Source organism: Nomascus leucogenys, chromosome 15, assembly GCF_006542625.1.
Source record: "Nomascus leucogenys isolate Asia chromosome 15, Asia_NLE_v1, whole genome shotgun sequence".
Lineage (NCBI taxonomy): Eukaryota > Metazoa > Chordata > Mammalia > Primates > Hylobatidae > Nomascus > Nomascus leucogenys.
Window position 1 is genome coordinate 13,971,372 of NC_044395.1, and position 23,569 is coordinate 13,994,940.

General features: G+C 48.8%; 1 protein-coding gene and 1 long non-coding RNA gene across 5 annotated transcripts in view; one reads left to right on the forward strand and one right to left on the reverse strand.

Annotated features, from left to right (window-relative positions):
- Positions 1 to 23,569, reverse strand: part of GRIK4 (glutamate ionotropic receptor kainate type subunit 4) — a 331,583-nt gene that overhangs the window by 162,199 nt on the left and 145,815 nt on the right. For all 4 annotated transcript variants that reach the window (XM_012495813.2, XM_030829318.1, XM_030829316.1 and 1 more), the window contains 2 exons: positions 11,393 to 11,490; positions 6,982 to 7,147 (listed from right to left, as the gene is read on the reverse strand). In XM_012495813.2, the coding sequence (XP_012351267.1) occupies positions 6,982 to 7,147; positions 11,393 to 11,490 (264 nt within the window). The remainder of the gene's footprint in view (positions 1 to 6,981; positions 7,148 to 11,392; positions 11,491 to 23,569) is intronic.
- LOC115838597 lies at positions 7,713 to 15,542 on the forward strand. Its single transcript, XR_004033629.1, has 3 exons — positions 7,713 to 7,927; positions 11,409 to 11,536; positions 15,384 to 15,542. It is a non-coding gene; the product is annotated as an uncharacterized LOC115838597 (long non-coding RNA).

The window sequence follows — 23,569 nt, forward strand, 5'->3', positions numbered from 1 at the left end:
CCCAAGCCTCAGGGTGTGTGGTTGTCGGACCTGTTCCATGGAGCGAACCCTCACCAGAGGGACAAGATGAGGGTCCAAGGTGTCCCCGGGTGGGGAAGGGGCACAGAACAAGTTCAAGTTCTGGAATGATGTATTTTACCTGCATCCCAAATTTGTCCCATCCCACACCTAAGCTTTGCTCCAGGAACAGGCAGGGAAGACCAGCAGGGCAAGAGGAGAGGGAGAGAGGAGACTTCTTGCTCACAGGTGGACCATAGGTGGCCGTGTTTGGCCATCGAGGCTGTCTCTTCTACAATGGCAAGAATGGGCATCAGAAGACCCCGGCCTCCGTGTTCCCATCAGCCTCCTGATTTCAGGATGTGTTTCCAGCTTGGGCCTCAGCTACTGGGGCCTGGTAGACATCCCTGCTCTGAGAATAACCTTCGGTGTTTCCTAAATTCCTTCACATGCACAACTGATTTCATCCTCATGACTGCCCTGGGAGGTGGGTATTATTATCCCTGAGTCAAGATAGAATTGCTGGGGTGGGAGAGATTCAGTGACTGAGATCATAGGGTCAGAGGTCCCGGGACAGGCCAGGATCCAAACCCAGGTTATCTGATTCCACATTCTGGTCTCTGATACATGGGATGGTCTCGGTCCTCCCGTACTAGAAGAAAGATGGTCCCTCACTTCTGTCTTTTTTAGGAAAGCTGGGAGAGAAGGTAGCAGGAATCACGTGACCTTGAAGATGGAGATAATCTCTCTTTTCTTCTGCATATAATGAGAATGTTGATAAAGCCCACCTTATACGGTTATCATGAGTTATACGGTTTAAATAAGAGAATCTAAAATTTAAATGAGACAATATAAAAACCCTTAGCATGGTGTTGGGCACGTAGTAAGTGCTCTGTAATGGGAGGACTGTGACCTTCCTGGTATCAGCACAGAGCTGCATGGTTAATTTTGTATCATTATGAGCAAAAGGCCTCCCACAGGGCCTCCTGGGGACAGCACAGGGAAGGCCCACTACCGTCCTGACTACTCTTCCAGGGCCCTGGGTATCACTGCCTACTCCCCATCCTCCACCCCCACTGCCACAACCAGAGTTGCAGTAATAAAATAACAGTAATTAAATGTGGTATCGTGTTCCGGGCCCAGTTATTTTCCCATCCAATTACCTCAACAGACATTATTATCGCCTTGTTACACGGGAGGAAACTAAGGCTCAGAGAGGCAGATTGACCTGCTCCACGTCACACAGCTCCCAGGTGGTGGTGCAGCTTGGCTGACTCCGGTATCCTGCCGTTCTCTTTGGCAGCACATGCTCCCCAAGCGCAGGGACTGCCTCGAGATCCAAGTCTGCTCCTCTCCAGTAGCCTGGGCCACGTTTGGTGAACACAGGCTGGTAGGAGGACAGAGCCCAGCCTCAGCTGACTCTTGCTCCCAGGTCTGGCCTTGCCTCATTTGAAAGAGATCAGAGCAAGGGAGGAAAGGAAAACTCATGTGTGCCGAGCATTTCCTCGGTGTGGACGCTGTGTTATTCACTCTCCAGGTGTCATTCTCTTTAATCCCCTCAGCCATCCCGGGAACGAGGTTTCACTGCCTCCATTTCATACATGAGACAACAGAGGTAGAGGGTAAAGTCACTTTTCCAAGATCTCACAAGTAGAAAATAAGTAGCAGAAGATGTGGGGACACAGGCCATGTAACCACAAAAAGGACATTAAAACAGTCAGAAAGAGGCCAGGCGCGGTGGTTCACGCCTGTAACCCCAGTACTTTGGGAGACTGAGGTGGGCAGATCACCTGAGGTGAGGAGTTCGAGACCAGCCTGGCCAACATGGTGAAACCCTGTCTCTACTAAAAATACAAAAAGTTAGCCAAGCATGGTGGCTCACATCTGTAATCCCAGCTACTCGGGAGGCTGAGGCAGGAGAATCGCTTGAACCCAGGAGGCAGAGGTTGCAGTGAGCAGAGATAGCACCATTGCACTTCAGCATGGGCAACAGAGCGAGACTCTGTCTCAAAAACAAACAAACAAAAACAAACAAACAAACAAAAAAACTCAGAAAGAAATACAAAAGCAAGCATTAACAAAATAAGGCCAGGCACAGTGGCTCATAGCTGTAATCCCAGCACTTTGGGAGGCCGAGGCAGGCGGATCACCTGAGGTCAGGGGTTCGAGACCAGCCTGGCCAACATGGTGAAACCTGTCTCTACAAAAAATTTAAAAAATTAGCCAGGCATAGCGATGCATGCCTATAATCCCAGCTACTTGGGAGACCGAGGCAGGAGAATCACTTAAACCCGAGAGATGAAGGTTGCAGTGAGCTGAGATTGCGCCACCGCACTCCAGCCTGGCCAAAGAGTGAGACCCTGTCAAAAAAAAAAAAAAAAAAAGAAGGAAAAAAAATAAGATTTGAGCCATGTAGGAAGATAGCAGGGAAATACACAGCATGTTACACCTGTGGCTCCAGGCCCAGCCTGAGGTCAACAGGTCGATCTGCGGCAGGGCTGGGTGATCTGACCAACAGGCCCTGGGCACCCACAGTGGTGAACCCCAACTCTCCTTGGAAGCCCCCCAGTAGCCAACTCCCTCAGGCTCTGTGAGCTCTGACCAGGAGGGCCACGCCTGGGCTGCTCACCACATCTCCTCCCCCAGCCTCATCAGAAACAGGCACTTGCAAATGTTCTTTTTTTTCCCATTAAAGAAAAATAATGTAATACACAATATCTCTCTACTTGGTCCAAAACCTGCTTATTAAAAATCTCCTTTTGGGAAGGAAGAGAGTAAGTGGCATGATTCTCCATGGAATTACCTCCGTTATGCCTAATTTTGATGGCTGGAAAATAGAATTAGATTCTGCTCCTAATTCTCCTCACAGTGTCTCTCGGCCCTGCATTAATAAGGAAGATGGAAGAGTGTCTCCTTCAGAGCTCTGAGCTGCATTTCCCTTCGCTCCCTCATTTTCTCATACCTTGATTAGATTTTTAATCCTCTTTGCCCTTGAACTTCTGCTCTGCTCCACCTTCCCTGCTCTGGCCCTGGAGGGTGGGGACTGCAGTCCCTCAGCAGCCTCAGCAGGTGAGTTCCAGCAGACCTGTGTTGTGTGCCTGCCAAGTCCGCTGGGATGTGGGCTGGCTCCTACTGCACCTGGACAGGCACATCTGCTCCAGAACCTTGTCTGTGCTTAGCTGTCCTGAACCCCTGCTCGAGGGAACAGGGGCAGGTGTTGTTCGGAGAGATCTCTGCCCTTCCCTGAACACTGCACCTGCCAGGCGGAGCCCACCTCGAACCACTGCTCTGGGGCTGTTTGTGCAGACCATGATGGTGGAAGGGGGTCACGGAGAGGGAAGAGCCAGCTTGAGGATCAGAGGACTAAGATAAAGTCTTAGCTTTGCCATGTACCAGCTGTGCGACCTGGCGTTCCTTAATACCTCCAAGACTCTCTTTTCTCAGCTCTGGAATGACTGGGGAGGAGGGAGGTAAAATGGAGAAATGTTAAGTGAAAGTGCTTTGGCATCTGCACGGAACTGTTTGAATGTCAAGGAATGTCATAATTCTAATGGGAAGAGCCCTGGGCTGGGAGGCAACAGTATTAGCATAGTGCTTAGTGTGTAGTAGATGCTTAGCAAACATCTGAGCAATCTGTTTCCCAAAGCCCAGTAAGAGCTGAAGCAGAGGAAACAAGTCTCAGCCTAAAAGCAAGCCAGACTGTGACTAGACGCAAAAAGAACTTCCTGTCAGGTTGGTGAGATATTGTACCAGCATTGAGGAAGACTGCAGGACAATCTTTGCCTGGAGACATCTGCAGGTGCCCTCTGTCTCTTAATAACCCCGCTGCATACACAGGGTACACCAGTTCAGTCTTGCCAAAATGGGCATGTGGCAGTCAGTTCTAGGGGAGAATCCTTGAGCCTGTTACACCGTTCGATGGTCCAAGGGCGCCACAGGAGGAAAACCACCCAGTGGAATGTAGAGCTTCCCACTGTGTTCCTTGAAGTGGGAACATCCTTCAGGCTGTAAGATCAGCATTCTTTTTTGGCTCATGGTCAAGCTTATTTGAAAGAAAATGAAGCAAATACCTGTTTTGGCCACAGGACAACTGAGCGTGTCCATGCTAATGTGTATCGTCAACTTCCTCCACTAGGAGGAAATAGAATGAAGGGTTATCCAAACATTATTTTTTTTGCCATAAAACTCCTGGTCCACAAAACTTGTATCATCAAAGCCGAGCTGTCTTGTAGAACTTTCCGCAATGATGGGGATGTTCCACACTTGTGCTGTCCAACACAGCAGGCACCAGCCATGTGGCTACTGACCACTTGAAATGTAATGAGACTGAGGAAATGGATTTCTAAGTTCATTTAATTTTAATCAATTCATATGTACACTTAAATACCCATACGTGGCTTGTGGCTACTGCATTGGTCAACACAGATATAGAGGAAACTCATTTGATAAATACAGGTGTAATGACGATGGTGCACTGGACTGTGATCCAGAGAATCTGGATTCAAATCCAAGCTCTGCCACTTACTAATTATGAGACTCTAGCCAAACCAAGATACCTTCTGGGCCTCCCTTTCTTCTTCTCTAGCTGAGGGGGTTAGAATCTATGTTCACTGATCTCTTGCCAAGCCCCCTTCATGGAAGCCCTGCTGGAGAACTCCAGGGTACCTCAATTCTCATTTTACTGTCTTTCTTTTTTTTTTTTTTTTTGAGACAGGGTTTCACTGCTGTCACCCAGGTTGGAGTGCAGTGGCATGATCTCGGCTCACTGCAACCTCCACCTCCAGGGTTCAAGTGATTCTCATTTCTCAGCCTCCTGAGTAGCTGGGATTACAGGTGTGCACCACTACGCCTGTCTAATTTTTACATTTTCAGTAGAGACGGGGTTTCTACCACATTGGCCAGACTGGTCTCAAACTCCTGATTTCAAGTGATCTTCCCACCTTAGCCTCCCAAAGTGTTGGGATTACAGGTGTGAGCCACTGCACCCATTTTACTGTGTTAATTGCTTCATGACCATCGACCCTGCTTAGTTTTCCATCAAGTCTGCTTCATGTTTGAGAACAGAGGCTGCGTGTTACTCTCTTATGTCATACATAGAGCGTAAGGGTGCCCAGCACCCAGGAGATGCTCGAAGACACCTGTTGACTGCCTGAGTAATGGACTGGAGTGCTCTTGAATGCACCCCACTTGCTGGTGCCACTCAGGGTCTGCCTGTTGAACAAGGCTTTGAGTTCAACTGTCTTTCTCCAAGTCTGAGGGTCCCCAGCTCCTTGGGTCTAATTCCAGTTCCCAACTCCTCTGCCCTTTTCATAGGCCCAAAGCCAGTTGTTCCACAAGGGCACACCCATGATGAGAACTGCCTCTCCTCAGAAGACGCTCCTCAGAGAGTGACCTTCAAGGGCTCGCAGATGACACAGGACCAAGTCTGTGTTCCTCGCCTGCTAAAAGGATCTCTGCTCCCTTCCCCAGCCTCTCTTTCCATCTTTATCCAGCATGGACTCTAGGCTCCAACCTACTTCCCCTAGGCACAGCATCAGGATCCCTGCCTCCCTCTCTTGCTCCTCATCTGGCATGTCCTATCTCTTTTCCCTCCTTTTCTAAGTCATTTTTATCCTTTGAGATCCAGCCGAAGTCCTGCCCACATCCCAAAGCCTATCTAGCACCCTGTACTCAGGGACCCTCTCCTCGACTGGCCACATTACACATTTGACACTTAGTATAAAGCACTCCGGGCCTTCTAAGATCAGTGGCAAGGGCCCTATTTTCCCTGCATCCACTGCAGGGCTCTGGTAGAGCTTTTGACTTGAAGTGAGGAGGCCTGTATTTGAGTTTGGGCCCTGGTGCTTAAGTTGTGTGGCCTTGGGCAAGTCATTTCACCTCCTAGAGTCTCAACTTGCTCAACTTTGAAATGGGGAGATCCAACACCTTCAAACCCACTGGGTGGTCACAGCAGAGTTGGAACTCAGTTCCTTGATTTCTTGGGTAGCACAGAGTAAATATTCAATAAATCTGTATTGGATAAATGCATGCCAGGCACGAGGTCTGGGAAAGTAGGTGGTTCTGACTCTTAATAGAGAGGTGGCTTTTGTATTTGGAGACTGTGGGGATTCCAGGATGCAGGAAGGACTTGAGAAGGCAGAGCAGTTTTGAGAAGCCATAGAAAGGAGCCCTAACAAAGATGGAATCGCTCTGCAGTGCAACCCATAAAAACCCCCAGGTAAGCCCTGGAGAGGTGAGCTGTGCAGGACACAGGTGCCTGGGGCTCAGACACTGCGCTCCAGCAGTAGCCAGTGGCCAGCACCTGTTTGACCACATGTGGGTGCACAGCTGCCACCAGGAGCACACAGATGCACAGATTTGCTGGAAGGTGCTGGCTTAAATTAGCTAAATCTCATAAACACTAAATTTATGTCACAAATTGACTGCCATAGAAAACACATTTCCAAAACCTGCATTTGCTAAAAAACGCTTTATCAGGAATTGACCTTGGACCTTGTTCCATCAGCAAAACCTGCTCTCCAGGGGAAGTTCTTCAACCCATCAAGTGCATCCATCAAATGCATCCAATCTTATATGTTCCCTCTCTCTCTTTTTGTATCTCCTTAATAATGAAGCTGAGAATGTGGGAATTGAGTTTGCAGATGCAAAAAGGCTTGGCGGTTGGCCAGTCTCCTTGTAACCTAGTTCCCCTCTGTTCCACTCATGCCCAGGGAGTCCTGGCAAAGAGTACTCCTGGATGGACTGCCCCCCCATCTCTTTCTCTCTCTCACTCTTTTTCTCTTTTTCTCTTACACACACACACACACACACACACACACACATGGACACATGAGCATGGGAATGCCCAAACCCACTGGTTATCAGCCCTGTGGATCTAAAGGAAGCTTTCCCTTCCTGGAGGGTCTCCAGCCAGGGGCACAGGGAATCAGGCCAAAATCAACAAGACTGGACTGTCGGGGGCGGAGCCAGCCTGGGGAAACTTACATTCTGCTTTGGCACAGATGAGGCAGGCGGTGGTGCAGTTGAAGAAGTTCAGGATCCCAGCTACAGCCACGCTGATGTCGGTGTTGCTGGGGTGGAGGTTCAGGGTTGTGAATCTCTGGAACTGGAACTTGATGAACTCCTCTGGGGCCACTTTGAAGTGAGGGACCTGGCAAGAGGAGCAAAAATGGACAGCAGGGAGGATCCACGTGGGTGAAAAGGAAGAAACAGGGATGAGTGAGCCGAGGCTGCGGAGAATGGGTTCTTTTATGTAACACCTTCGCCAGACACCAATGGGAGAAGGAGCTCCCAGGGCACCCACTCCGTGGGAGGAAGACGAGAGATGACATCCCTGACGACGCTTCAAAGAAGCAGCCCCAGGACAGAAAACTATTTGTCCAGAGACCCGGATGAACGTACCTGGGGTCTGTGGTCCTGAGAAGGCAAAAGAATCGATATTTATTCTCAGAGGAACTGCCTGCCGCTGACAGAGAGACAGTTGGCTCTTGAAAGCATAATCCTTAGAATATTTTATTTGTAGTTAATACATCAGAGCAGAGATGGCAGAAAGAGAAAAATCACTACCCTGGGACTAAGAGAAGAGTCCCATCAGCCCAGCCCAGCCAACAGGTGTAGAGTAACCAGCTCCCAACAAACTTCAGTGGGGAATGCCCAGGGAGAGGAAGTGGGGCGGTGATAGGCTCCCGCACAGACACACACGCGCACACAAAGGAAGGAAGCCCTGTAGGTGGAGAAACCATCTGGAGAAGCTCTGAACACAGCCAGGTAAATAAATACCTGGTTTGGCTTCATTAGGACAGTGTCAGCTTTCCTCTGCATCTATTACTGACATTTCCAGGACCCACTGTCCTGCCTTCTGCCGCTCTTCTCCCAGGAAAAGATCTTAAGAGGCTGTGATGGCTGCTTTATTGGCGGCTTAGGCCATTTGGTAGGTAACAGGAAAGTTACAATGTAATAATCTGCCATCCACCTTCTTCCACCCTCACCCCTGGTGTCCAGAGCTGAGCGAGCTGAAGCTGAATATCAGTGTGTATAGATGTTAAAGCAAGGAAGATCGATAGTAGACAGCCGGAAGAACTTCCTGGTGGTGAGTAGATTGGCTTCCAGAATGGATTATTCAGAAATGACTGAAGAATTGTCTCTGCCTGCCCTGGTCCAGAACTTATCCTGCCAAGAGTCTGCGAAGATGTTGGGATGGTCTCTGTAGGATTCTACTTTATCCTTTTAAATTTCTGGGAGAAGTCAGCTGGAGACCAGAGCTCCTCTGAGACTGAGGTGGGAAGAGGATAAAGATTTAGCAGAAACTAGGGAGAAAACTTCTGAATTCAACTAGGATTAGCCTTTGAACCATAGGGAGATGGCAACCAATATTTTCCAGCAGAAACTGAAAAATGCAGAATGGGGGAAGAGTCTGGTGAGTTATGAAAGGCAATTCTAAAGAGTGAAATCGATCTGTGTCATAAGAATCTTTCTTCCTGCTTGTATTTTGTATCCCATCCACTCTGTCTAAAGTAAATAATAAACAGACCTTGAAAGGAAAAGGTCACAAATGGGCAAGATAGAGGGGAAGGCCAGACAGGGGCAGGGTAGCCTGGCTGGCTGGTATGAATGTTTGAGTACCTCTGACCAAGGTCGTCCCTGTGTAACCCTCTGGCCTACCACATTCCATTAGCAGCTAACCCAATAGAGCACAACCCATTAGCATCCCCTAGTACTGTGGAGCCCTTTGAGATACCGTGAATCCACAGATCCTAGAGATGGATGGGAAGGACTCAGGAAGGTGAAGAACAAATGGGTTTTGGAGTCTACAGACTTGGGTTTGCATCCAGATTCTGCTGTGTGATTTTCAGGTAAACCTCTTAACTTGTCTAAACATCATTAAAATGGAGATAACCACAGGTGCTTCTTAGAGCTCTGGGAGGATAAAATGTGAACCCGTGTATAGGGTATATAATAGCTCAATACCTAATGTATAATAAGTGCTTGGGCAAGGCTCTTTCTCCTTCCTCCCCAAACGTATGAGCTCCCGCAAAGCTCTTGGAGTGGTGTGTGCAGGGGGTGAGGGTTGAGGAAGGGGAGCTGATGGGGAGCCTTCAGCACAGTCTACTTGAAGCCTGCTGGGCTCTGCTGGGTCCAGGCAGGGATGGCCCAGCCCAATCCTGGTCCTACGGTTCCCTCTCTAGGACAAGATCGATCTATACTCAATGTACAATTGCAAATGTATCCCAGGAAGCCATCACGGAGGTATGTAGGAGACAAGAAGAGGTGAGCAGAATGGAGAGGGGAGCAGCAAGGCAGAAGGCAGCCAGCCACGAGGGCTGCAGAGATGTCAGCAGCATTTAAAGGAATGGACTCCTGGGTGAGAACTCCATTGCTTTTCCCTGGAGCAGGGGAGAATCAGCATAAGGCAGTTCAGCCTCATAAAACATTAAAATAAATGCATAATCTGAGCAGAGAGGAAAGGTTGCTCTAGAAGAAGCATAACCAGACAAAGGCTGGTAAGCGTCTGGCCGCTCCCAGGGCAGTGCAGTCTGGCTGGCTGGTCTGGCACAGGGGCAGAGTTGCTGGCTGCAGATCAGGGGCTTGGCCTCTGGCCTGAAATGCCAGACAGGGTTAAGGGATATGTTGGCTGACATTAAATAGCCACTGAACCCCAAAAGGAGGCCATATTGGAGTGGGGCTTGGGGGAGGATGTGATGCACAGCAAAGACTGTGTGGTGGGGGAGGAGGGAGAGAGGAGGAAAGAAAAAGAGGATGCAGAAGAGAGAAGATGGGGAGCTGAAGTCTTGGCAGCCCCACTTGGTGAAGATCAGAGCCACTGCTAGAATAATGACCTGCCATAGATTTGAGCTGTTTCTCAGAGTGCTGCAAGAAAGACATAAATTACACGTGAGGTCTAACTCCCTGGGCCACGGCCTGGGAGAGGCTGGGAGGGACCTAGTAGGACAGAGCTCCTTTGTGGCCTGGGCTGGCCTCAGAGTTGTATTTGAGGATATGTGATGGGGAGGAGGATGGGGACTTGTCAGCCCCAGCCCATGTAAGAAGGCTCAGGGGCACAGCCTACAGAGAGAGGCCCAGCTACTGGAGGAACAGGACCAATGTGGCCAGGACTAGGATTGCGGCACTTAAACGTGCACAAAATTCTGAGAGTGGGCTCATAAAACCGGGAAGATAAATATTCTTCTGCCCAAGGCCTCAGGGACTCACTGAGCCCTGGATCATAAGAGATAGTGGTGGCATCAGAAGGGTAGACTCCCAGCAGGCGTGGGGTGGGCAGAGGCCTGTCTGTTGCTCCTGCCCTGGCAGGGGCGGCTCACTGAGGAGGCATCCAGTCCCTCTTGCAGCAAGTGCTCCTCCTGTTTCTAAGAACTGGGTCCTCCTGAGATTAGAGCTTCTGGAAGGCTGAGTCTCCAGGCCTCTAGGGCAGAAGCGAGACTGAGCCTTCTTCCCATGTCCCTGCCCCCGCCCCCACCCAGCTCCTGACCTTATGCCTGACCACCAAGCTCCATCTGCCCCCTAAGGACCTGGCAGGAAGGCCCTTGGGGCAGACAGGGGCTAAGGGGCCACCTTCTCACTGTCTCCCGAGGATCTGAAGGGGAAGGATTGATGGATTCAGGAAGGACCAGGAAAGATGACAGCACTAGACAGAATCTCTGAATTTCCGAGTTTGTCTTCTCTGGGGAAAAAGGAGGGGGAGAGCGGACAGAATGGGGGGGGGGCAGTCACTCTGAAACTTGTCCCCTACCATTTTTTTCTCCCATGGAAACAGAACTAGAGAAAATGGACTCAACACTTTGTAACTGGAGAGCCTCCAGTTCGAGTCACACCTGAGGAAGAATGTGCTGCTTGAAGAAGCAAACACTGGAATTGGTGAATGAGGAAGAAAGCAAGATAAAATCTCTTTCTAGATAACTTATATGACAGAGGCTTTCAAACTTTATTTTAGCAATAAAATGTAGCAATGCCTTCTCCAAAGGCATTCTTCCCCAGAATCCCGATATGTAAACAGATAACAAGGGAGCTGCTCACGTGGCCAGGAGAGTGGATGCTCAAACGTCTGCCCGCTTGGCCTGCCATGCCCACCACCCTCTCCAGCCTCTCCCTCTACCCTCCACCACCAAAAGGCTGCTGGGGGCACCGCCTTGGGACCCTAAGACAGGGAGGAGCTCCGCTTAAAATTCCTGCTGTCAAACACCTCCTCCGAGACCCCTCCATGCAAACATCCTGGAGCAGGGCAAGCCCACTGCTTCTGTATTTGTATTTATGTTGTTGTTATTAATGACACCAACCCAGCCTTGACAGGCTCTTCCAGCCCTTAAGAATCAACCGTATCTTTGGACCCTGGGCACAGGCTCCAGCACACAGATATTCCCCAGCCCCACCTCACACTCACCTCCTTCTCTCCACAGATGTTGCTGATGATGGAGCTGGAGGCTGGGCTGGAAGATGGCCCAAGGACAGCGACCACCCCCTTGGGGAGGATCTGACACACTGCAGCCAGTGGCAGGGACAGGGAAAGAAGCAAAGCACTCATCAGGTCGGGCTTGGGCCACGGTCCTCTCCTCTTCACCCAGTGCCCCCTGACCTTCTGCACACCCGCTCCCCAGACCCCTGCTCCAACCCCTCCAAACCCAGAGTCTCTCCTCCTCCCCTGGATGACTGGGCTCCAGGACCATTTTATTGGAGTTTATGGGGAGCATTAAATGAGGAAATGACCCAGGTTATGACAACATACGGCCACAGCCAACAGGGTGTATAAATTGTCTGGACTGTCACTGAAGGACAGAGGCTAATGGAGCAAACCTGCAGATTCCATCCCACGGCCCGGCCTGGCCTGCAGGGGGGTAGGGGGAGCCCCAGCACAGCTGCTGCATTAGTCCCCCCAAATATAAAGAGAGTCTGGGAGGAGGAAGGCAGGCAGGCAGGCGGGGGTACGAAGGAGGGCGAGGATGGCGCAGACAGGAAGAGAGCAGGTGCGGCTAAAGTCAAAGGGAGCGGAGGCAAGAAAAGAGGAAAGATAATGGGAGGCAGGGAGAGAGCGAGAGGCAGAAAGGAGTCTCATCTGTCAATGGCCCTGTCGTTCACTTCGTCTTGAAGCCTGGCACGTTCCCTCCCCCAGGCAGAGCAGGTCCCGTCCTGACCGACCAGCATGCCTGGCATCTGGCCTTTCCCTCCTGGACTGAACACTCGCTCACCTGTCCAGGATCAGTTCCGACACCGCCTTCTCCTTAGACCTTCCTGGGCTCATTTATTTATGTATTTGTTTATTGAGATGGAGTCGCACTCTGTCACCCAGGCTGGAGTGCAGTGGTGTGATCTCAGCTCACTGCAACCTCCGCCTCCCAGGTTCAAGCAATTCTCCTGCCTCAGGAGGAACTGGGATTACAGGCACCCACCACCACACCTGGCTAATTTTTGTATTTTTAGTAGCGACGGGGTTTCACCATGTTGGCCAGGCTGGTCTTGAACTCCTGACCTCAAGTGATCCACCAGCCCTGGCCTCCCAAAGTGCTGAGATTATAGGCATGAGCCACCGCGCCCCACCACTGGGCTCCTTTAGATGGAATTAACACTGCCTTGGGCTCCGAAGGCCTGGGGTTCATGCCTCTAGTCGAAGACACTGTATCTATTTGGGTTTGTTGTTTAGCGCTCTCCTCTCACTAGATTTCAAACCTCTTAAAGACAGGAACTGAGCCACATTTATCTCCCAATCCCCACTTCTCATCTCTTCGGCGTCCGGCACAATGTATTCTAGAGACTAGGAGCCCAACTCAGATTTGCTGAGTGAATGTGTGAAGGAATGGGATGTGTAATCAGAAGAGGGGGAGAGAATCTAAGATTTTAAAATGCTAGAGACTGAGAAAGGAAGGATGGGAGAAAGAGGGAAACACAGAGAGAGAGGACAGGAGAGAATTCTCAGTGCACACACTGTGGTGTCAGAGCCAAGGGGCTGCCCCTCAGAAAACGCAATTGAGGTTCTCCCCTGCATCCTTGTCTGCAAAACTCAAGGCTTAACTCCATACGTATTTTCTTCATACTTGTATTAGGAGTCAGACAGAGCAATTTCCCTGAACTAGCAATTGAGGTTAAGGGACTAGTACAAGGTTTCTTATTGAGCCAGCTGCAAAGCCACACCTGCCATGTGGACGCTCTTTCTTCTGGGTTAGAGTCCAATGCAGCCAGCTGATCACCTGAATGGGGTACAGGCAGCAAGGCAGAACACCAGGGTTCAAATCCCAGCATTGCAATCTACCATATGAACTATAGATCTCGGAGTCTTCTCTTAGCCTATGGCTTGGGCAGGCATCCCACAACATCCCAAAATCTCAGCTGACTGGAGGACTCATCAGTACTAAGTGTCTGGCCGAAGTAGTGATGATCAGGCTTCATCTCTGAAGAGCCTCTTCAAAGTCCAAGCTATTTCCATGGGGGTTATCTCATGTGACCTCAACCAACTTAACTCTTACAGCCCACTAGGTGCTTTAAGTTCATCATCCCATCAGATCCTACAACTGCCTTGGGGGAGTGGGGTCTTATCTCCTGATTTTACTGGTAAGGACACAGCAACCCAGAGACGTGAAGTGCCTCCACTCTGGTCACACACCTAATCAAGGCCAGAGTTGGCATCTGGATTCAAGTCTCCTGACCCGCATCCAGGGTTCATGCTCCTCTCTCATAGCCACTTACTTTGTCTGCACTGCTCCTTGCAGCCAGCCACTCCTACACCCAGCACTTCTCAGCCTCTTACAGTGGAGGTCCCCCCGCCCACCTCGTCTACTGAATCCACTTTCTCCAAGGTCACCATGACCTGTTATCCCTCCTCATCCTGTTCTCTTTCTGTAGCACTTGTTGTTCTGATTGCATTGTTCTTTAGAATTTCCTAACACCGTCCAATCTGGCTTCTCCTCCAGTTCTCTGGTCAGTCTTTCACTCATTGCTGACTCCTCTTCCTTCTCCCACCCACCAAATTCAGGCTTTACCCATGACTCACTCTTTCTGAGCCATTTTACCATTGCCTATGGCCTCCACCCTTGTCTCTGTCCAGATGACCCTGCACTCTCACCTATGTGCTGGGTCACAAAGTCAAGTTCCAGCCACCTGCTGGACATTGCCACAGGGCCTTCCCTCTGGCCTCTCGCACTCAGTTCTGTAAGAGCTTGGAGTCTGATGCATGGCTGTCTGGGTTTGAGTCTCTGTCACTTACTAGTTTCAAGACCTTGAGCAAATTATCAAACCTCTGGGCCTGTTTTCTCACCTATAAGATACTAATAACACCTCTGTCATAAGGTTCCTGTGAAAATTAAAGTGAATTAGTACTTAACATTCAGAATGGTACCTGACATGCTACATGACCCTTTTATTATTATCCCCACCATATCAGATTTGTTATATATTTTTCACAATCTGATTGGATCTCCATACTTCTATGAGGAAAATTCATTTTTATCTCCACTTTACAGCTGGGGAAACTGAGGCCTAGAAAGTTTAAGTAACTTGTTTAAGATCACACCAGTAATATAAGGTCGAACTGGGCTTGAACTTGGAGATCGACCTGGCACCAAAGCCAGTGCTCTTACCCACTCTACTTTACTCCTCTTATCTCCTCAAGCTCAAAGCCACAGTCATCCTGGCCTCTTTCTTGCCTTCCCTCACTAAAGCTGTTCTCCTGCTTTACCCGTCAGGGGCCAGGTTCTGACCATCTGACCTGCTCACTCTCTGCCAGTCCTTCCTTCCTCCGTCTACTGCCATGGTTCCAGATCAACCCCTCTTTATAACCTGCCCTTCTAAGGGATCTCTTTGTCTCCAGGATTCTTCATTTCCAATCCATTTTTTAAACGGTGGGGCAAATTATAGTCCTAAAACGTAGATCGGAGTGCTCCCCCAAGGCAGAGAACCGGTCTTATTTACGTCTGTGTCCTCCACACTTAGAACAAGCCCTGACTCAGAGTTACGTGGCCAATAAACAGTTGCTGAACCACACTGAGGCCCACTCAACACCTTCCATGGAAAACTGGAAATAAACTAAATGTATAATCATAAGGGAATAGCTATATAAAATGTGGGTTGTATGCCCAAATGGAATATTATTTAGGCATTTAAAATACTTATGAACAGTTTATAATAGTATTAAAAATATTTATGTAATAATACTAAGAGCCAGAAGAGGATATAAAATTATATGTATATCTATATGAAGGCTACAACTAATCAAATACAGAGAATACTTATACACTGAGGAATGATTATGAGAAGATGTTATTAAATACAACATTTACTAAGTGTTAATTATGGCCCGTTCGAAGCACTCTTTCGGGAACTGACTTATTTAATTCCCAAAACAAACTGATGAAATAGGTACTACTACTGTCATTCTCATTTTACAGATACAAAAACAAGACAGAGAAATTAAAGAGCAGAGTCAAGATTCAACAGCCCCACCCATTTCCCCAAAGACCAGCCCCTTAACCACTGCATCACACAGCCTTCCCCAGCAAATGGCAATTAACTGGGATGTTTGTAGATTGCCTTGGCCATTGGAACACTGAGTTATTGTCTTCCCTTTTTTTCATTTCACTACTTTCTATAATGAGCATGTATTCCTTTTTATAACATATTATAAAAAATACAATGCTATAATAAAAACATTCTTCTGATGAGCAAGTAAAATTCGAGTGACTCTGGTCTCCTTAAGTCCTATCTTTGCAGCCCCTTCTCCCACCATGCCATCTCCCGCTGCATGCCAGTTCACCTAGAACATACTCTGTACATATTTTCCTGCCTGATCCTGTTCCCAAATGGCTATCTCTAGATCAGGGGTTCTTAACCTGTAGCCTGGGGTCTGTGGGTAGAAGTCAGGGGTCTGTGAACGCTTGCGGGGGGAATTACATCATTCTTTTCTCTAACCCCTAAGTGAAATGTAGCATTTCTTTCCATTTCGAATGTAGGCAACAAACCACAGTGTGTTAATAGCACCTATGACTTTGTTTCCCACAGAAATCACCCCAGTTTTCCTATCACACTACAGTGCTAAGGATATCTTGAAATACCAGTTATATTCATTATTACTTCAAGATTACGGTAGTAATTAGGCTCGATGCTATTTAATACATTAGTGAAGAAGCATATATATTAGTATACCACTATTAAAATATAACTGCATTTCCATATAGCTGGTTTCCACAGTCACCCTATCCATTTTATTGGATTTTTGTTATTTATTTTCTATCCTTTTTTATTAATAAAAAGGTTTTTATTCATTTAAAAACATTTATCTGAGAAGGGATTCATTAGCATCTCCAGACTACCATGGTCTAGGCTTCTCTTGCCCTTCTGCCTAGCAAACTCCTACTCATACTTCAGCATCCAGCTCAGATCTTGCTCCTGGGCCAGAAGGCATCTCTCCCTCCCTATATTCACAGCACACTGTGGCTCTGAGTCAGCTGCCTTTAGGAGACAGTGCAGCTTCCTTGCTCTCTGAATTCCTGGCCAGCTTCTGTCCCAAGCAGCCTGGTGATGTTGGTTCCCAACAGAGGAAAGTTTCTCCTGAAAATAAATTCTTACAGAAGCCCACAATTCCTTATTCCCAATTCCAAAGTCCAAAAGGCTCTGAAACTTGATGTTTTTCATCAAACTCAGTTGTTGGCAAAATCTCATCTCAACAGACAGATGTAAAGCTATTTACAATGCGTGAGTATTTGAATATAAGCATGCATTTGTTTGAGTATGGGATTACTGGAGATTCAACTTTACATATGGTACATGCACCACACAACCGTTCTTTTGTTTGTTTTGAGACAGTGTCTCACTTTGTCACCCAGGCTGGAGTGCAGTGAAGCAATCATAGCTCACTGCAGCCTTGAACCCCTGGGCTCAAGCAATCCTCCTGCCTCAGCCTCCCGAGTAGCTGGGACTACAGGTGCATGCCACCATTCTTGGCTAATTTTTTATTTTTTGTAGAGATGGAGCCCCACTACATTGCCCAGGCTGGACTTGAACTCCTGGCCTCAAGCAATCCTCCCACTTCAGCCTCTCAAGGTGATGGGATTTACAGGCATGAGCAACCACGCCCAGTCCCTCAACCTTCCCAGTGTCTCAATCTGGATTCTACACACATCAGGCCTCAAGGGTTTGTGGGCCTGTGCCTGCCATTCTGAGCTCCTCATACACGTGTGTCAATGTGTCCATCTCCCTCACTGGATCATAAACGGCCTTGAGATCAGGGGTCATGTCTATTCAGCCCTGGCAAAAAGAAATTGCTCATTAGATGTTTGCTCAAGTGAACTGAAATGACCCCAAATGAGTCCAGTGGAACTGAATTATGGTCTTACCAGCGGCTATGGCCTGGGGATTTCCTGGGATCTAGGAATTGGTCTTTTGTTCCCTATGAAGCGTGCCCTGCTCAGTAGAGATGGAAATCATTTATAAAGGGCCTCAGCTCTGGAACCCCTGTACGCTGATCCTGCAGGCCTAGGCCATCTGAGCAGTTTGCAGGAGGCACAGGAAGGGAGGGAGATGCGTTTACCTATTCCTCCCAGGCAGTGGAGGAGTTGGAAGGCTCAGCTGCTGGAATAAAAGGCCATAATGAGGTGTGGTGGCCCCATGGAGGGACTTCTTCCTCTCAAAATGTCAGCACTGGCATGGATTGGAGACCCCTTAGAAGCCCAGGCTGGATGGGGGTGGTGGTGTGAGGGGCGTCATGGAACTTACCCCTTTCCCCTTTCCTGCGTCTTCACAGGCTCCCTCCTCCGGACAGAGCAGTTCAGGGAGGGGAGGGTGCGGCTGTGTCGCAGATGGTTCAGAGGGGCTAATGGTAAGTGCCACTGACTGCAGCCCCCTGGAGGAAAGGAGCAGCTTCCTGGATGGACCCAGGGGGCCAGGTCGTCCTGCCTGACAGTGAGGAGCTGCTCAGTGCTCTCTGGGCCCAGATGGCAAACAACCCTGGCCCCACGGGGCTCACAGAGATGTGCACAGCGGAGGGCTGGGAGAACTCAGAGTCCTTCACATGGAAGCACTTCCCGATGCTGCAGCCTGAATGGAGCAGAGGGTGCAGTCTCCCTCTGAGCCTGTTTATACTGCACAGAGTACACGTGAAGCCCTGGCCATCCCAGGGCAAGGCAAACAATTGCCTCATCACTTCCAAAGAACCATCTCCTCTCTTGTGCCAAAGCTGTCAGGAACGCATTCCATTCTGAACTCTCTGGGAGTAGACAGGGGACTAAATGGATTGGCCTTGCTGGCCCTCGAGCCAAGGAAGAAAGTGTGTGACGGCGGGAGTGCCACGCCCCATGACGGGCCCCCTGGTGTCCAAAAACTCCAGACGGCCATCACCTCTCCTCACCAACAGCGTATGACGCAAAGCCTTCACCTGGTCCCAAGACACCGTGCAAGCAGCAATACCATTTACTGGGGCTTTCCAAGTGCCAGGCACACATGCCACCTGAATCCCTACAACAACCCTGAGAGGGAGGAGTCACTATATGAATTCTACTACTACTAAGTAACATTTAAGCACCATCTCATTTAATCTTCCCAACAGCCTCATGAAGTGAGAACTCTTCTTATTCCCATTTTACAGAGGAGGGCTGTCAGGCATAGGAGAGAAGCCCAGGGTGCTGGCAGAGCCAGGATTAGAATCCTGGTGCATTGAACTCCAGAATTGGCTCTACACTGAAGCCAGGCTCTCTCCTCTGCCCCCACGTACACTGTTTCAGCCATACTGTCTGTCACTGCATCCCAGTGTATCCCATTTTCTTCCTTCCTTAAGCCTTTGCTCATGCTATTATGCCATCTACCCAGATGCCTTCTTCTCTCTCTTCATCAATCAAAATTCCAAGGTCTGGCCAGGGGCCTCACCTGACCCCACAGCCTGCTCCGCCTGTCTCCTGGTTCTGACCTCCTGCTCCCCTGTCTGTGCCACTCATTGGCACGTTCTCTGGAGAGCCACCTAAGATGGTGTCATTTTGCAGATGTGTACATCTGAACTTCTTCCTGGAGAAGATCTTGAACCTCAGTTTCCCCATCTGTAAAATGAAGGGGTTGGACCAGATGATTTCTAAGTACAGCAATTCAATGCATGACTGAGCCCACCTCATGCCTATGATATGAGTGGCTCCGAGAAGGGGAGTAAGGAATGTTTGCTGAATGACTCATCACTATTTGTATGCCTTTCTCTTCTGGCTTCTTACTTTTTTTTCCTTAAGCCGACTTCAATTGATTCTGTTGAACTGAAGGAGGGATGCTAGCCCTCACTTCTTAGAGGCAGCTCTGAATCACCAGAGGTCATGCTCGTGGAGACTGTGAGAAGCTTGGAAGCTTATGCAGGAGGTGCAGCCATGTGGAGCCAGAACACTATGCACCAGGCACTGGAGCCACAAGAGGCTGGGATAACCAGGGCGCCTCTAGTTTCAAGGGGAAACTGTGCGGACAGCTGATAGCATGCTTGGCCTCACAAACTGAGGCACAGGGGAGGGGTTGACAGGCAAGCTCCTGCTTCTGGGTCTGCAGGAAATTAAACCTCAAACTGGCTCCAGCAGCAGCAGGGACGGAGCCTCAGGTTGTTTGAATGGTAAAGGGTGGCGCTTAGTTAAGCTCTAATTCATTAGCCGCAGGAGAAACACTGATCTCTAGGAACAGAGGAGGTAGCTTGTGGTAGCTCCCTGCAGAACAAAGGCTGAGGTTCAGATAAGACACGGAAGGGAAAGAAGGAAGGGCCAGGTGGGACAGGAGCTGACCTAATAGGTCTTGTCCATCTCTGTTATTTTAGATCTGTGGGCTGTGTGGAAGGAGTTGGAAAGTCAAACACCAAGAGCCTGAGGCAATAATGGTGGAAGGGCAGAGGTGGGGGATGTCAGATGCAGGCTGGAGAAAGCTTTACAAGTGACCCTCACTTTAAATAAACCCATTATATGAAAATCTGTCTATTTGAACCCAAGAGAACAGGGGGTGATTTTCTCCTCACATCTTTCCAGTTTCCAGGCTGGCTATTAATTAATGCCCCGTGTGATACTTTCCATCTCAGAGCCTCGCTTTCAACCATCAGACGAGGGGGCTGACCTCTGGCTTCCAGCATCGTTAGCTTCTTTACACTTCATAATCTTTGATTCTTGAAATAACCATTGCTTCCCTCAACTGACTCTCCCACCCTGAATAGGATTCATTAAGTGTGATGTGGACGGAGCTTTCTGAAATCCCTGTTACTCAAAGTAAGGCACAACTGTGCCCTGTTGGAGTGCTACAGCCCCAGCTTCAATCAGAACCTCTGCTTTCCACAATCAAAGACATCATCACTAGGGTCTCTTTCATCCCCCTGAAGCAGAGTCCCTGGCCACAGGGTGACAGGTGTAGGGTTAGGGCAATTGTCCAGGGCCTCAGAGCCACTTGCATTTTTTTAAATTAATGATGCTAATTAGCCCTGGGCCACTAGCCCAGGGCAAACCACGGCCTTTGGCATTGGGCAGCAGCTGGCTTGAGGTGGCTCACCACAACTTTTAAAAGGCTCAGCGCTATCAGATGCATCAAGCCCAGAAAACTGGAAGAAGAAGGGGAATATCCAATTACGATGGATGCTGACATTAGGCAGGCCACTCGAGAACAGCCCTGGAGACAGTGCTGCCACATAAGCAGGGCTGAACTTTGAAACAAGACAGAGGGGGAGGCTGGTAATTACTTGGGAGGAAGCCTGTTCAAATGTGGGGTGAGAGAATAAAGCCAACAACAAAAGCCACAGCTGCCACTTCCTGAAGGCCTGCTACATGCGGTGCCTAGCGTTTCTCCTACACTGTTCCCAGTGACCCTATGAGGTGATGCTACCATTGCTCCCATTTTATGAATGAGGAAACAGAGGCACAAAATGGCTAAACAGCCTGTCTACATCACACAGCTAATACACGGGAGACTCAGGATTTAATGCTGGTCAGTCTGGCTCTAAAACCCATGCTCTGAATTTTTATACCACACAGCCTCGCCAAAGTAGGGATCACAGAGCTGTGGGGTCTCCTCCACCCAGAGATCCTGTCTCCCTCCTCCATTCCTTCCCCAAATACTGTCGCTACCCCACCCTGCAATAGCCAACAGGTGGTAGGTGCTTAAGCCACAACCCACCTGCCCTCTTACTTTGGGAGGGAAAGAACTGGGCTGGAACCTTTCAATGAACCTTACCTGGGTAGTGTTTAAAACCCACTGTGGAGGAGCACTCTGGCTTCAGGTGAAAAGCCTTTGGAGTGGGAAGATCCAGAAGTCCCCTTTCCTAACAAATGCTAATCGTACCTCAAACACACTGAGATGTAAAAACTGAACTGAGGGCCACTTGCTAAGAAAATACCTGGTGCCTAAAAGAAGCCCATTAAAAAGATGCCCAAAGTTCTATAAGGTGGAATAAAGATATCTGTTTCCTTTATTCCCCTGATTCATCTGGCTCAATGTTTTACATATATTGACTTTATTAAGTCAGGCTGCATGGGTCATTAAAAGAGGAAATTTACATCTGCTAACGATGCCATACATGACGGGCAAATCTTGGCTCCCTCATTTCTGCCAGAGAAGCCCTGAAGAACTGAGAAGAGAGGGGCTGGCTTTTCAAAGTATGGACTACTAAACTATTTCGAAATCTGGACCCTTGTCTGAGACCTGCCCCACTGGATAAGGAAACACTGTGGAATGGACTGGGGGTTCACAAGGAGTTGTTGCTAGCATTTCTGATTTCATTTGCAAGATACTGGGAAATCTGAATGTTCCTTCCATTATACTGGAAATTAACCCCATGACAACTAGGATTCTTGTCTGCTCCCTGCTGAATCCTCATGGCCTAGAATAAAATATAACAGGCACTCACTAAACACTTATTGACTGAATGAATAAATGAGGGACTATTTTGGCCCTTGTTCCTCCATGCCTTCTTGGGGAGGAATCTGTGCCTATAGATCCTGTTGGCCTCAATGGCCCTGTTCTATATGGTATGGCCCTCCCTCAGTCATAGGACCAGGAGGGACTGGGAGCAGACCCTCTGTCCAAGGGTAGTTATTAGGCAGCCTGGCCTGAGGGCAGGAGCACATCTATCTTATTTCCTGCTTTGTTCCCAATGCCTGATATCCTGAATTATGCCTGAGATAGAGTCAATGCTCAATAAAAGTTTCTGAATGAATAAACAGAGAGTAAATCAGGTCTGGGTAGTCATTATGGACAAGTACATGATGAATAAACCAGGGAACCCAAACTAAGAGAGAGGGAAGAGCCTGGATCCAACACCACAGGAGCATGAAGGAAGCTGTGAGAGGGAGAAAGGCTGGGGAGTCTCCAGAGCCACTGCCTGCATCGCTTCTTACCTTTTCTGGATCTCACAACACCCCACATGTGATGTTTGGGCCGGTGTGGATGTACTGATTTTCTTGCAACCCTAACAGCCCAGGCTGGAGCATTACTGGATCCTCAGATGGAAGAACAGATGTATTTGAGCAAGTTGTTCTTTCGTTTTGTTTACTTATTTTTGCCACTGAGTGTGGTCAAAGGTTGAAACGGGTTAGAAAGGGAGGAGACGGGGACTCTTCAAAGTCTTAGGGAATAGATACTATTATCTCTGATTTGAGGGGCTCTTCTCCTGCCCTCTGAACTGGAGCTGTTCCATTTCCAGCTTAGCCACAAGCCACTAGCCCACTAACTCGGGCCTAGTCTTGTAAAATTGTCAGGGTAATACAAACAACAGGCCGGAGGACTGTAGGGAGGCATCATGGACTGCGCTGGGCACACAGGGTCCAGGACCAGCTCAGCCATTGTGGTCTGGCAAACGATTCAATGGCTTTGAGCCTCAGTTTCTTTTCTAAAGTGGAAGTGATAACACTTAACTCTTAGGTGAGAATCAAAAGCAGTACCCAGCGCATAGTAGGGACTCCATATGTGTGACTTGAGCGACCTACTATGTATGCCTGTAAAACATCGCAATTCACAGATTTTCCTACATTTAAAATAATTTAAATCTCACAATAGGCCGGGTGCAGTGGCTCATGCCTATAATCCCAGCACTTTGGGAGGCTGAGGTAGGCAGATCACTTGGGGTCAGGAGTTTAAAACCAACCTGGCCAACATGGCGAAACCTTGTATCTACTAAAAATACAAAAATTAGCCGGGCATGGTGGCACACCCCTGTAATCTCAGCTACTGGGGAGGCTGAGGCATGAGAATCACTTGAACACGGGAGGCAGAGGTTGCAGTGAGCTGAGATCACGCAACTGCATTCCAGCCTGGGCAACAGAGCAAGACTCTGCTTAAAAAAAAAAAAAAAAAACCACCTCACAACAACCTAACAACCTGTGAGATTTGCAAAATAGAGCCTAGTATTCCTATTTTAAAGATGAAGAAACTGAGGTTTGGATAGGATAGGATAAGTGGCTTAGTGACTTATCTGAGGTTACCCAGAGAGTGAGTGGTCAAATTCCATCCCAAGTCCCATTTTCTCCCACAACACCGCCCTTAGCATAAGGAAGCAAGGTAAGCAGTCAGATGTGTAATGGCTAAGATACCCTTGGGCTGGCCGTCTCTCTTATCACACACGAGATTTCATTCAGGGACTTGTGGACAA